The sequence below is a fragment of the Mobula hypostoma genome, chromosome 12, assembly GCF_963921235.1.
Source record: "Mobula hypostoma chromosome 12, sMobHyp1.1, whole genome shotgun sequence".
In the NCBI taxonomy this organism is placed as follows: Eukaryota; Metazoa; Chordata; class Chondrichthyes; order Myliobatiformes; family Myliobatidae; genus Mobula; species Mobula hypostoma.
Window position 1 is genome coordinate 58272442 of NC_086108.1, and position 15004 is coordinate 58287445.

Consider the following 15004-nt stretch of genomic DNA (forward strand, 5'->3'; position numbering starts at 1 on the left):
CCTTGCGTAATACAGTTTCAAGTTGCATTTCTGGATGCAGCGACGGACTGTGTTGAGTGACAATAGTTTTCCGAAGTACTCCCGAGCCCAGGCGGCTATAATTGTCATAGTAGCATGACGGTTTCTTAGGCAGTGCTGCCTGAGGGCTCGAAGATCACGCGCATTCAACAGTGGTTTCCGACCTTGCCCTTTACGCACCGAGATGTCTCTGAATTCCCTGAATCCTTTCACAATATTATGTACTGTAGATGTTGAAGGACCTAAATTCTCTGCAATCTTGCATTGAGAAATGTTCCTTTTACACTGACTAACAATTCTCTTACGAATTTTGGCACAGAGGGGTGAGCCACGACCCATCCTTGCTTGCAAAGACTGAGCGTTTGATGGACGCTACTTTTCCACCCAGTCATGATACCTCACCTGCTACCAATTAGCCTGCTTAATGTGGAGTCTTCCAAACCGGTGTTACTCGAATATTCTGTGCACTTTTCAATCTTATTTTAACTCTGTCCCAACTTTTGTTGAGTGTGTTGCAGCCATCAAATTCTAAATTTGTGTATATTTACAAAATACAATTAAGTTAGTCAGTAAAACTATTGAAAATCTTTTCTTTGTACTTTTGTCAGTTAAATAAAGGTTCACGTGAATTATCACAGATTTTTGTTTTTATTGCATTTTGGAAAATATCCCAACTTTTCTGGAAATGGGGTTTGTAATTGGGTTTTTTATCTAGTTTTAGGACTCGTGAAGATCTGATACATTTTAGGTCATATTTATGCAGAAATAGAGAAAATTCTACAGGGTTCACAAACTATGTGTAGAACTGCAGGAGATGGGAGACCTCAAAGAATATTTACTCTTCCAGCTTCCCCTTCCGAAGTCCACAATCAACTCCTTGGTCCTGCTGACAATAGGTGCAAGGTTGTTGTTGCAACACCACTCAAACAGCTGATCTATCTCACTCCTGTATCGTTGTTTTCTTGAGATTTTACCAACAACAGCGGTGTCATCAGTGAATTTATAAATTGGTGTTTGATTTGAGTTTAGCCACATAGTCATGGGTGTACAGAAAGAACACGAGTGGGCTAAGCATGCATCTTTGAGATGTGTCTGTGTTGATGGTCAGAGAGGAGGAGATGCACTGACTATAGTCTACTAATAAAGAAGTCAGGGATCCAGTTGCAGATTGTAGGTACAGAGGCCCAGGTTTAGAAGTTTAATAACTAATACTGAGGGGATGATGGCACTGAACATCAAGTTGTAATTGATAATCAGCAGCCTGATGTATGTTTTGCTTTTATCCAAGTGCTTCAAGGTAGAGTACAGAGTCAGTGAGATTGCATCTGCTGTAACCTTGTTGACGCTGTAGGTGAATTGTAGCAGGTCCAGGTTTTTGCTGAAGCAGGTGTTAATTCTAACAATAACAAAACACTCAAAGCACTTCATTATGGTAGATGCAAGTGCAACAGGTCAACAGTCATTGAGGCAGTTTACTCTGCTCCTCTAGAGCACTGATATGACTGATGCCCTTTCGAAGCAGGCGGGAACCTCCCACTGCAGTATTGAGAGGTTGAGGATGTCCTTGATCGGGGGGGGGGGGGGACTTCCGGGTCATCAAGGGAATGGCGGCGTAAGGAAAAGGTCTCTCGACAAAAAAGAAGGTAAACTGCCCCAAAATCGAATTTAGACAAATACTTAATATTGCATAACTATATTAATAAAAAGGGCAAGGATGATGTCTAGGAACAAGAATAAAAAGTCCGCTTCGAAGGCTGATAAACATAAAGAGATGCAGCAAGGCGACGGGCCTAGCTCTCCCACGGCAAGCCAGGACGGAGATAATGAGGGGGAATCGGTGACTTTGTCTTTGATTCTCGGAGAGATTCGCGAGTTCCGACAAGATAACAGCAAACAGCTGGAAGATATTAAAGGAGAAATAGTAAAAACTAACTCGCGGATAGATGAAGCCGAAGCGAGGATTGTTGGAATTGAAGAGAAGCTACAAAACGCAGAGGAAGTGATAGCAGAAATGCTGGAGCTACAAGACCAACTCCAGTGGAAACTAATAGATCAAGAAGGCCGCTCGAGAAGGGAAAATGTGAGGATCTACGGAGTTCCCGAAGGAACCGAAGGTAAACCCGGATTGATGATTCCCTTCATAGAGAAGCTGCTTAGAGAGAACCTTGATATACCGGCCGCAAAAGACCTACAGATAGAAAGGGCTCACCGCGCGTTGGCACCACAGCCTCCGGCAGGCGCCCAGCCCAGATCGATTCTGATCAGATTTCTCAGTTACAGAACGAAGGAAGAGGTGCTTAAAAGAGCATGGCAAAAGAAAGGTTTCATGTGGAACAACTGCAAAATCAGTTTAGACCACGACTACGCACCGGGGATTCTTGCCAGACGGAAGGAATATACGGAAACAAGGAGAGTCCTGAAGGAAAACAACATCAGATTCCAGACCCTGTATCCAGCTCGGCTGAGAGTCTTTTACGACGAAGGGACAAAAACTTACGCTACGGTGGAGGAGGCAACGTCGGACCTGGCGGACCAGGGACTACCTATTAAAGTTATCACCCAACCGGAGTCGCTACTGGAGAGGATTCGGCTGAAGTCGTGGCAGTTAGTGGGGCGAGGACAGTCCACTCGAACCAGAGTGTCAAACTACAAGGAAAAGCTGCAAATATTCAGACGCGAATGTACAGAGAATACAGATTAATTAAGAGAAATGACTGAAAAGAGTAAATCGGACTTAAAAGTGAAATGAAAACTGGTAACTGAAAATAAACTAGGCGGAATAACTTGAATGATAGCAATATGGTCGAGACATAAATAGGAGAAAATTCTCTATGATTATTCAAACTGCTGAGGGCCCTCTAACACAGGGTGAAGATAGAGGTTATCCCTCTGAACTGAGGCGGGTCGGTGCTCAGGCCTCACTGGGAAGTCGGGGAAAATTTTCAAATGTTATACGTTCAGAAATGTCTAGGGTGTGGTTATATGTCTTGGTTTACTGTTGAGAAGGGATTGCTTACTGTTTGGTTAGAAAAGGAGAGTGCTTTTTTTCTACTAGAGAAAAATGCAAACTGAATTGGTAAAAATAATTTCCTATAATGTTAATGGGGTTTTGAATCCAATTAAAAGAAATAAGATTATGTCTAAATTGAAAAAAGAGAGGGCACAAATAGCTTTCCTCCAGGAAACACATATGAACCAATCTGAACATGGAAAATTAAAAAGAATGGGCTTTAAGCATGTATTTTATTCATCATATAAATTGAGTCACAAAAGAGGGGTAGCTACTTTAATATCAAGTACTCTTAATTATGAACATATTTCAGAGACTAGAGACAAAGAAGGACGGTTTGTAAAAATCACAGGAAGAATAGAAGGTACAGAAATAACATTGCTGCATGTTTATGCTCCTCCAGATAGTGAATGGTCATTTTATAGATACATTTTTGACCTAATGATCAGTTCTCGAGGGGTAGTAATTTGTGGAGGGGATTTTAATATTAGATTAAATCCTATATTAGATTCTTCAAGAATAGTTACTCAGAATAAACCTCTGACTCGGAAAGTGAATTCATTGATGGAGGAGTTGGGAATTATAGATGTCTGGAGGGAATTACACCCTACTAGTAAAGATTATACATATTACTCTTTCCCTCATTCAGCCTATTCAAGGATAGACTATTTCTTTATCTTAAATACAGATAGACTCAGGATAAAAAACTGTAATATTGCAACAATTGATCTGTCGGATCATAGCCCAGTCTCTATGTCTCTAATCCTGGAAAGGAAAATGAGGAAAACACTATGGAGGCTAAACTCACATATTTTATCAAATCTGCAATAAATGGATTGAATATATAACCCCAATGCGAGCAGACTTTAGATGACTCTCCTAATGATTTATATTGCTCTTCTCATCAACACAGTAATATTGCTAACGTAAGCACCCCTAGTCTAAATGTTTGTTGTTTTTTTTTGGAAAATAGAGAATTAACACAAGTAAAGGGAAAGATTTGGGAAAGGGATAAAAAAAAAAGAAAAAATTAAGTAAATAAGTACATAGGGATTGGATAATTATGTCTGCGGGCAGGAACAAGCACGAACAAATTGGGATATAAACACCTACAATGGTTGGTATATAGGCTTGTATGCAACATTTTGGACCAGTGGAAATGGTCCAGAAGGGTTGTATGGAAACTATTATTACCATTTTTCTTAACAACTAATTTCATTACTTAGCCTAATAGGTTAGATTTATCACAGTACATAATTATCTATTTAAATGTTTATTTTCCTTTTATATCATCTCAATGTCTACTTAAGAATGTATAAATAATTGTGGTTTTGTACATATAAAAAATGGAAAAGGTTATATGTGTGAAAAAAGTACATGATAATTATGAATTCCTTATCCAAATAAAAATAAAATTAAAAAAAAAGAGGATGTCCTTGATCATTCCCGCCAGTTGGTTGGCACAGGTATGCCATCGGGGATTGATGCTTTGCAAGGGTTCACCCTCTTGAAAGACGTTCTACGTCCACCTCCGACTCAGATATGACAGTGTTGCTAGATGCTGCAGAAATTTGCACAGGTATCGTTTTGTTCTCCCTTTTAAAGTTCTCCCTTATAATGTTCAGTTCTAGCTTGTAGGAAGTAATGGCCTGCAAACTCCCTTTAACATCTCTCACTTTGCTCAGAATTGCCTTTTCACTTTCACGATAGACATGGACTTCTTGTAGCATTCTAGATCAATGGTCTTGAACACCAGAGATAAGATACTCAGCAGACTGTGAACTCCTGGTTCCTCCATGGCTTCTGATTTGAGTGTATTGAAGGCACACATTCATCCACACAGGCCTTGATGAAGTTGGTGATGACTCAGGCATATTCATTTAGATCCAAATTCCAATTCAAAGAGTTCTGTAAGTGCTCTTCCACCTCACTTGACCAAACCTTCACAATTCTCACACTGATGCCGCAGTCTTCAGGCTCTGTCTATATGAAGTTAGCTGAAGTACAGACTGCTGATCAAACCTGCCAATATACAGGCATGGAATGGCACAGTAGGCATTCTTGATCATGGTGTAACAGTGATCAAGTGTGTTGACTACTCAGATTCCACAAGTGATAACTTGGTGGTAGTAATTACGAAAACAAACTGTATAACAAAAGATGTGTAGCTGGATGTCTTAAAATGTATGAAGGTAGATTAATCTCCAGGGCCTGGATATATCAAAAAGCACTGTGAAAAACTGGAAATTGCAGAAAACAGCTGAGAGACATGCATCATTTTAGCAACTATGAAGTGTCCAAAGACTAGAGGGTAGCTAACATTCTGCCTTTATTTAAGAAAGGCTGCAAAGAAAAACTTAGAAACTATAGACAAGTAAGCCTAGCATGTGTGGTAGACAAGTTACTGGAGGGGATTATGAAGGATAAGATGCAAATATATTTGGAAAGGAAGGGCTTGATTAGGGAATAGTCAGCGCAACTGTGTAAGTGTGTGGGAGGTTATGCCCCATAAACTTTAGGGCTTTTCGAAGAAGCAACAAGGTCTATGACAGCAGTGGGTGTAGAGTTACTACCACTCAAAGGGTGATAATAGAGCATGCTAGCAGTGATCAGAGGGGACTGAACAGAAAATTACATTCATTAGCAAGTTTGGAAAGCAAGCAGTCTAATAGTCTGTGAAAGGGAGTCTAGCACTACTTTGCTCTGTTAAAAGATAAAGAGGTGGAGATATGGAGGGATTAAAAAAGGAGACAGAAAATGAAAGTGAGGGAGGGACAAAATAGGGAATGCCCAAGCTCTACAGACAAGGAGTTGATTCATTGACATAAAGTGGCCTCAGTTTGATTCATCACCTGCTTGTGGCCACGAGCACTTTTACCTCTACTTTCAGAATGAGAATCAGGTTTAGCATCACTGGCATATGTCATGAAATTTGTTGTTATGCGACAGCAGTACATTGCGATTCATAGTAATAAAAACAAAATTACAGAAGTATACAAATGTTTAAAAAGTTAAATTAAACAGTGCAAAAAGAGGGAAAAAAAAGTAGTAAAATAGCGTTCATGGGTTCCATGACCTTTCAGAAATCTAATGACAGAGGGGAAGAAGTCATTCCTGAATCGTTGAGTGCGTGCCTTCAGACTCCTATACCTACTCCATGAGAAAAGGGAATATTCAGGGTCTTTCTGCAGCTTATTTTGATCCTGAGCATTGCCCCACCCCCAGACCAGACAGGAATGTAGCAGTTAGAATGCTCTCCATGGTACATCTGTAGAAATTCACTCCCTTTCAAAGCAATCTGCTTGCACAGTTCACTGCTAGCGGTATACCATTATTGGTGACAACTACATGTAAAGCCACAATGACAACAGAATTACTTTGCAATTAATACAGAAGATATTCTGCTGTAAGAATCTTGTCACAGAATTTGCGATGCTACTGTCCTATTAATATTACTATTTATATTTATCTGTTTGCTAGCACATATCACAATATCAAATCATTGAAATGTAGCTGTTCTATGGAGACCTAATGTAGGAAATTATATTTTTGCATCAATCTTATTTTCCAACTTACTTCTCATTTTGCTGATGTCTGGCGGTATGCTCTTCATTTTGTTAGAAGCCAGATTCAATCTCAGTAGACCTGCCAGCTCACCGAGCGCACTTGGAATTGTGGAAAGTCGATTATTAGATATATCCTGTTAAAATAGATTGTTTAATCAGTGCTCCAGTAACCAGCAAACAGCAGACTTCCAAATACCATTCTGAGGATGAGGAGAGGAGAAAATCCTTAAAAATAATTTGTATGAAAATCCAGATAATGTGCAAGCATCTTTGCTGTTATTTCAGAGATAGTAATAATTTACTTATTATTTTTTAAATTGCTTATTCATTTGATATCTACATACTGACAGCTTTAAATAATTTTATAATAGGTCTTTTATTATTTGCAAATTAGCAATATAAACAATTATGAGCAAAAATTGAATCAAGAAGAGAGAGCAAGAGATATCACTGAAAATACCAAAAAGAGATGAGGATAGTGCTTGTAGCTTTACTTAATAGTATCTTGGCCTAGAAACACCCAGGGAAAAAGAGTAATGAGGGAGATTTCATTTGGTAAAAATATCTAGAGTTCATTCACCTTATCTAAAATCTACTTACACAAAAAACTGTGGGGGGGGGGCGTCACATGATGACGTAGGATTGAGACATGTAAATCTAGCTCTCCCGTAAAAAATCAGCAAAGTACCGTTTAAACAAAGTAAATAAATACTTTCCAAAAACTACTTATAAACTTCGTAAGACTACTCTACGATATGCCTCGTAAGCCGCAACAGAAGAAGTCTGTTGTTGTGAAGTCGCCGCGAGATGGGAAGAAAAACGGGCCTACTGCAGCGATGGAGCCTCGGATTCAGGTTGGATCTCCTTCAGAGGAGACACATTTTATCTCTGGTGTAAAAGAACAGGAAGCAATGGCAGCGGTAGCGGTCTCTCGGAAAAAGATGCTGGAATTGCGCATGTGCAAATCGACACAATTTAAACTACAAGAACCGACGGCCACTGCAACTGAAAGTGACTCAGAGCCAGAATTGGATATCGCAGAGAATACAGATGAAGAAGAGGAGGAAGAACTGGAAGAGATTGGAAGTAAAGAAGACGATGGAGACATAGGAGAGGCTTTATTGCAGTTAACGGCTGAATTAAGAAAATTAAGTACAGGGCTTAGAGACGTGAAGATGTGCTATGATAAAGCTATGAAAAGACAGGATAAAATGGATAAGAAACTTCAGAAGATGGAAAGAACAATTGAGCATATTAACGATAGAGTGGAAAAAACAGAAAATAATGTGCTTGTCTGGAACACGGAAAGAAATCGACTCTTGGAGAAAGTGGACGTGTTGGAAAATTTTAGTAGACGTAATAACATTAAAATTGTTGGTCTTAAAGAAGGTATAGAGGGAGATAATCCAATAGAATTTTTTCAAAGATGGATCCCGAAAACCTTGCAAATGAAAGAGGAAGACCGATCAATTGAAATTGAGCGGGTACATAGAGCTCTGAGACCAAAACCACAAGATGACCAATATCCACGATCAATTTTAATCAAATTCTTAAGATTTCAAGACAAAGAAAGGATTCTACAGGCGGCTGCCCAAGCTGCCAAGAAGAGAAAAGGGCCACTAATGATAGAAGGGAAGAAAATTTTTTTCTACCCTGACATAAGTTATGAACTTTTGAAAAGAAGGAAGAAGTTTAATCCAGTGAAAAAAGCCCTATGGGATCACGGTTATCAATTTATATTGCGTTATCCTGCAACCTTGAAGATTTTCTTGCCTGGTGGAGAAAAAAGATTTTTTGACCATTACCGGAAAGCGGAGGAGTTTCTGTGAGATTCTTTGAATATTCACCAGATACAAGAACAAACTTAGGGGAGCGAGATGGATTGAAGATGAAGACTGGATCAAGGATTAGGCCTGTTGAATTTTTAGGTGGATGAATATATAAATATATTATTAATTATATGAGGGAGGGAAAGAAAGGTTAAAATTTGAGGTATATTAGCTGGGAATAATAACATTAATTTATATATATATATATATATATATATATATATATATATATATAATTTTTTGTTACGGGGAGCTGGAAGAAACACTGTCCAATCACTACGTTATTCATGTGTGCAAGCGTGGCAATAGCCACGACCTGCACAATGGAGGGGGGTAGTGTTGTGTATCTTTTCATTCACAACATTAGTGGGGGGGTTTTTCTGCTTTTTTTTTCTTTTTTTGTATCTTATCTATCTTTATTTTTTCTTTTTGCCTGGATGATTGGGAGGGAAACACATAGCAACATGGTGAAGTTCAAAGAGATTCCCCATGGAACTATGAGAGTTGAGAAGCTAAGTAATGTTTTAGATTTTAAGAGATAAATATGTAACATTTTTGAATATTTGCAGCACTTTATAGCTCCGATGATGAAGATCTGGGTTCCTTGGGGGAAAGTAACAAATATATATTAAATTTATTTTTATCCCATGGAGCATGTGCAAACCTTCCAATATTCAGGCGGTTCTTTTTCTTTTCTTTTTAGATAGGAGTATATATCGGGGGGGGGAGGGTTAAGGAGGGGGGAGGGTTAAGGGGAGGGGGGAGGGTAGATTTTTTTTATATTTTCTTTCTCATGTATCACTTGAAAACCCAATAAAAATTATATTTTAAAAACTGTAACAGGAAACAAGGGCAAAAAAAACAAAAAAAGCTTCATTATTTTGACAATGGAAAGTGCAATCACACACGGGATCGCTCTCTATTAACAAAGTAACAACACAAAATGACTTTCATCTGAGTGTGGCACTATATGCTGCACAATACATTGTTTGGAACACAGTTCAAGTTAATCAATCAAATTATCAGCACCTTTCAAACAAGAAAATAGAAATATTAAATACAAAAAAATGCAGTGATCACTCAAGCATATGAGAACATAAGAAATAGGAGCAGGAGTAGGTCATCCGGCCCATCAAGCCTGCCCCGCCATTCAAAAAGAGCATGGTTGATCTGTCTGTAAACTCAGCTCCATCTACCTGCCTTTTCCCCATAACCCTTAATTCTCCTACTATGTAAAAATCTACCTAAATGTATCTTAAATACAATTAGTGAAGAAGCCTCAACTGCTTCCCTGGGCAGAGAATTCCACAGATTCACCACTCTCTGGGAAAAACAGTTTCTCCTCATCTCTGCCCTAAATCTTCTCCCCTGAATCTTGAGGCAATGTCCCCTAGTTCTAGTCTCACCTACCAGTGGAAACAACTTTCCTACTTCTATCTTATCTATCCCTTTCAAAATTTTGTATGTTTCTATAAGATCCCCTCTCATTCTTCTAAATTCCAGAGAATATAGTCCCAGGCGACTCAATCTCTCCTCATTGGCTAACCCCTTCATCTCTGGATTCAACCTGGTGAACCTCCTCTGCACTGCCTCCAAAGCCAGTATATCCTTCCTCAAGTATGGAGACCAGAACTGCACACAGTACTCCAGGTGCAGTCCCACCAGTACCTTGTATAGTTGCAGCATGACCTCCTTGCTCTTGAATTCAATCCCTCTAGCAATGAAGGCCAACATTCCGTTTGCCTTCTTAATAAACTGTTGTACCTGCAAGCCAATATTTTGCGATTCATGCACAAGCACTCCCAAGTCCCTCTGCACAACAGCATGCTGCAATCTTTCACCATTTAAATAATAATCTGCTTTTCTATTATTCCTTCCAAAGTGGATGATCTCACATTTACCAACGTTGTATTCCATCTGCCAGACCTTGGCCCACTCACTTCACCTATCTATATCCCTCTGCAAACTCTCCACATCCTCTGTACAATTTGCTTTTCCACTCAGTTTAGTGTCATCAGCAAATTTTGCTATGCTACACTCAGTCCCTTCTTCCAAATCATCAATGTAAATGGTAAACAGCTGCGGGCCCAGCACCGACCCCTGCAGCCCCCCACAGCCCCCCACTCACCACTGACTGCCAACCAGAGAAACATTCATTTATACCAACTCTCTGCCTTCTATTGGTTAACCAATCCACTACCCATGACAATACACTTCCTCCGACTCCATGCACCTGTATCTTATTTATAAGTCTCTTGTGCAGCACCTTATCAAATGCTTTCTGGAAATCCAACTTTATGACAGCAACTGCACTTATTATGTCCTCAAAGAACTCCAGTAAGTTTGTCAAACAGGACCTGCCCTTTCTGAATCCATGTTGCGCTTGTCTAATGGAACCACCCCTTTCTAAATGTTTTGCTATTTCTTCCTTAATGACAGCTTCAAGCATTTTCCCGACTACAGATGTTAAGCTAACTGGCCTGTAGTTGCCCTTCTTTTGCCTACATTCTTTTTAAAAAAGTGGCGTGACATTTGCTGTCTTCCATTCCACCGGGATCTGCCCAGAGTCTAGAGAATTTTGGTAAATAATTACCAATGCATCTACTATAACCTCTGCCAATTCCCTCAGCACCCTGGGATGCATCCCATCAGGACTAGGGGACTTATCTACCTTCAGGCCCTCTAGTTTGCTCATCACTATCTCTTTAGTGACAGTGATTTTATCCGGGTCTTCATCTCCCATTTCATCCGTAACATCATTCTTTGGCATATTAGACGTGTCCTCCACCATGAAGACTGACACAAAATAGTCGTTCAATGCCTCAGCCACTTCCTTATCACCCAATATCAATTTCCCCTTATCTTCCAAGGGACCTACATTGACTTTAGCCACCCTCTTCCACTTTATATATTTATAAAAACTTTTGCTGTTTTCATACTTTGTGCTAATTTACTTTCATACTCTATCTTCCCTTCCCTTATTTCTTGTTTAGTTGTTCTTTGTTGCTTTTTAAAGTTTTCCCAATCCTCCAGTCTCCCACCACTCTTTGCAACTTTGTACACGAGCTTTTAATTTGATACTATTTATTTCCTTAGTTATCTAAGGCTGGCTCTCCACACACTTACTGTCCTTACTTTTGACTGGAATATACTTCTGTCGAACACTGTGAAAAATCTCTTTGAAAGTATTCCACTGTTCCTCAACTGTCCTACCAAATAGCCTGTGTTCCCAAATCCACATTAGCCAACTCCTCCCTCATCCTGTTGTAGTCTCCCTTGTTCAAGGATAATACACTAGTTTTAGATCTAACTATTTCATCCTCCATCTGTATGCGAAATTCAATCATACTATGATCACTCTTTCCAAGAGGATCCCTGACTACAAGATTGTTAATCTTACCTGTCTCATTGCACAGGACTAGATCTAAGATAGCATTTTCCCTTGTAGGTTCACTAACATGCTTCTCAAGAAAGCTATCACAGATACATTCTATGAAGTCCTCCTCAAGACTTCCTTGACCAACCTGATTCACCCAATCTATGTGGAAGTTAAAATCCCCTATGACAACTGCTGTTCCATTCTTACAAAGCTCAGTTATTTCTTGGTAAATTGCCTCTGCCACTGCAATATTTTTATTAGGTGGCCTATAGACAACTCCCACCAGTGATTTTTTTCCCTTTACTATTCTTCATCTCTACCCAGATGGACTCAACATTCTGCTTTCTAGATCTTACATCGTCTCTCACAATCACCCTGATCTCATCCTTAATTAAGAGCGCCACCTCACCTCCTCTGCCTTCCTGCCCACCCTTCCGTATTACCTGATACCCTTGGATATTTAATACTCAGTCATCTCCACCTTACAACCAGGTTCCTATAATGGCCACTAAATCATATGCCTTGGTACTGATCTGTGCCGCATGTTCACTAATCTTGTTTCTGATACTACGGGCATTTAGATAAAGTGCCCTTATACTCATTGTCCTTTTAGAATCAAGTGACCCATGCGATTTTACTTTTTACTTTTATGCACTCTACTCTTACTTTTTTCTTCACTAACCCTAGCTTTGGTCTCTGCATCACTTCCCTCTTCTTTTCTGTGTGGGTTCCCATCCCCCTGCCATATTAGTTAAAAAAAAAACCCCAACAGCACTAGCAAACAATCTCTCTAGGATATTGATCCCCGGCCCTGCCCAAATGTAGACCGTCCGGACGGTACTGGTCCCACCTCCCTCTCAAGCGGTTCCAATGCCCCAAGAACCTGAAACCCTCCCTCCTGCAACACCACTCAAGCCACATGTTCATTCTAGTTATCCTGATAGTCCAACTCTGGCTAGCACACGGCTCCGGTAATAATCCTGAGATTATTACCTTTGAGATCCTACTCTTTATCTCCTAGCTCCCTAAATTCAGCTTGTAGGACCTCATCCTGCTTTCTTCCTACATCGTTAGTACCTACATGCACCATGACAGCTGGCTGCTCACCCTCCCCTTTCAGAATGCCCTGCAGCCTCTCCGAGACATCTCTGACCCTTGCACCCGGGAGGCAACACACCTTACGGGAGTCCCATTTGTGGCCACAGAAGCTCCTCCCTTACCATGGAATCCCCCACCACAACAGCTCTGCCACTCTTTTTCTTACCCTCTTGCGCAGCAGAGCCACCCATCTCCCCCAACAGTCTCCAAAGCAGTATATCTGCTTTGGAGGGAGATGACCGCAGGAGACTCCTGTACTACCTTCCTGCTACCACTCTTCCTGTTGGTCACCCATTCCCTATCTTCCCTTGGATTCTTAAACTGCGGTGTGACCAACTCACTAAATGTGCTATTCACAACATTCTCAGCATCTCGGATGCTCCAAAGTGAGTCCATGCACAGCTCCAGCGCCACCATGCGGTCTATCAGGAGCTGCAGCTGGACACACTTCCTGCACACGTAGTTTTCAGGGACACTGTCAGCTGCCCCGAGTTCCCACATGAACTGTTGTTTGGTGAAAAGAGTTTGCAGATGGAAAGGTTGCCAGCTTCAGGACAGACAATGAGTCTATGGCAGCAAGGTAAACCATGCCACCTCTTGTCAGAACACAATAGTTTATAAAACTATGTGCACCCTGCAAAGAGCATCCTTATGCAAACCAAATGCTGTTTCAGTCCTGGAACCACCACAATAGTACTGAACATTGTTACTGAATCACTGTTACGTATCTCCCTTTGCCTGTTCAGTATATGAAAGCTAACAGTTCAGAAAGGTGAAGATCACAGCACAGTAAGAGAGCAGACAGAAGTGTGGGGCAGCAACAGATGCCTAAAGGAAAGAAATCATGTGTCAATGATTACTGCTGTAATTGATGGCCAGTGGGTGGATATGGTTTACCATTCCTGTCATTGTCTTTGTTATGACCAATTCCAAAAAGTGTTCCATTGATATCTTTAGATCTAGAGATGTTATCTAGAAGTCAAGAATGAGGCACAAATCTTATGGTTTCACGTTCACAGGGAAAATATGTAAACTTCACCCAGACTGCACTGGAACTCAAGACTGAACCCAGATCAGTGCACCTACAAGGAACCAGTTCTACTTGCTGTACAACCCTGCTGGCACATTGTTCTTTTTTGGCAGCTTAAACTAGCCTATAGAGATGCACTTGCTGCAGAAGCTGTCAGAAAACTGACAAGAGAAACTTATTGAAAAATGAACATGAAGACGACAAGCAAAAAGTAAGACAGGTGTCAAAATCACAACAGATGTATCTCTCACTTGGAATATTCCTGGAAATTTACAAAAATAATCAGAATCAGATTTATTGTCACCGACATTAGTTGTGAAATTTAACATACAAGAGATTTTGCAGATGCTGGAAATCCAGAGCAACACACACAAAATACTGGATGCACTTCAGGTCAGGCAGTGTCTATGGAGAGGACCTTGATTTTGTTTTGTGGCAGCAAAATACTACAAGTCACAATAAAAATAAATAAACCTATAGTTGAAAATAGGAATAGTGAGTTAATGTTCATGGACTGTTCAGAAATCTGATGGCAGAGGAGAAGCTGTTCCTGAAATGTTGAATGTAGGTCTTCAGGCTCCCGTACCTCCTCCCTGATGGTAGTAATAGAAGAGGGGATACCCCAGATGACGAGGGACCTTTCTTGAGGTGCCACCTTTTGAAACTGTCCTCAGTGCCAAGGAGGCTTGTAACCACGATGGAGCAGTGATGCAACCAGTCAGCATACTTGCCATGTACCATCTATAGAAATTTTCTAAACTCTTTGGTGACATACCAAACATTCTCAAACTCCTAATGAAGTATAGCCACTGGTGTATCTTTTTCATAATTGATTCAATATATTGGGCCCATGATAGATCTTCTAAGATGGTGAAACCCCCAAGGAAGTTGAAGTTGCTCACCCTTTCTAATGCTGAGGACTGGTGCGTGTTCTCCCAACTTCCCCTTCCCAAAGTCCACAATCAATTTCTTGGCCTTACTGATGTTGAGTGCAAGGTTACTGTTGCGAAACCACTCAACCAGCCGATGTATACCTCCTCATCCAACGGCGTCAACAGCGAATTCAACAGTATA

At 40.4% G+C, this 15004-nt stretch overlaps 1 protein-coding gene across 1 annotated transcript in view; it reads right to left on the reverse strand.

The window, feature by feature from the left end:
* The window catches only part of lrrc40 (leucine rich repeat containing 40), a 101572-nt gene that overhangs the window by 63082 nt on the left and 23486 nt on the right, over positions 1 to 15004 (reverse strand). The window contains exon 5 of the mRNA XM_063064218.1: positions 6605 to 6728. Within this exon, the coding sequence (XP_062920288.1) occupies positions 6605 to 6728 (124 nt within the window). The remainder of the gene's footprint in view (positions 1 to 6604; positions 6729 to 15004) is intronic.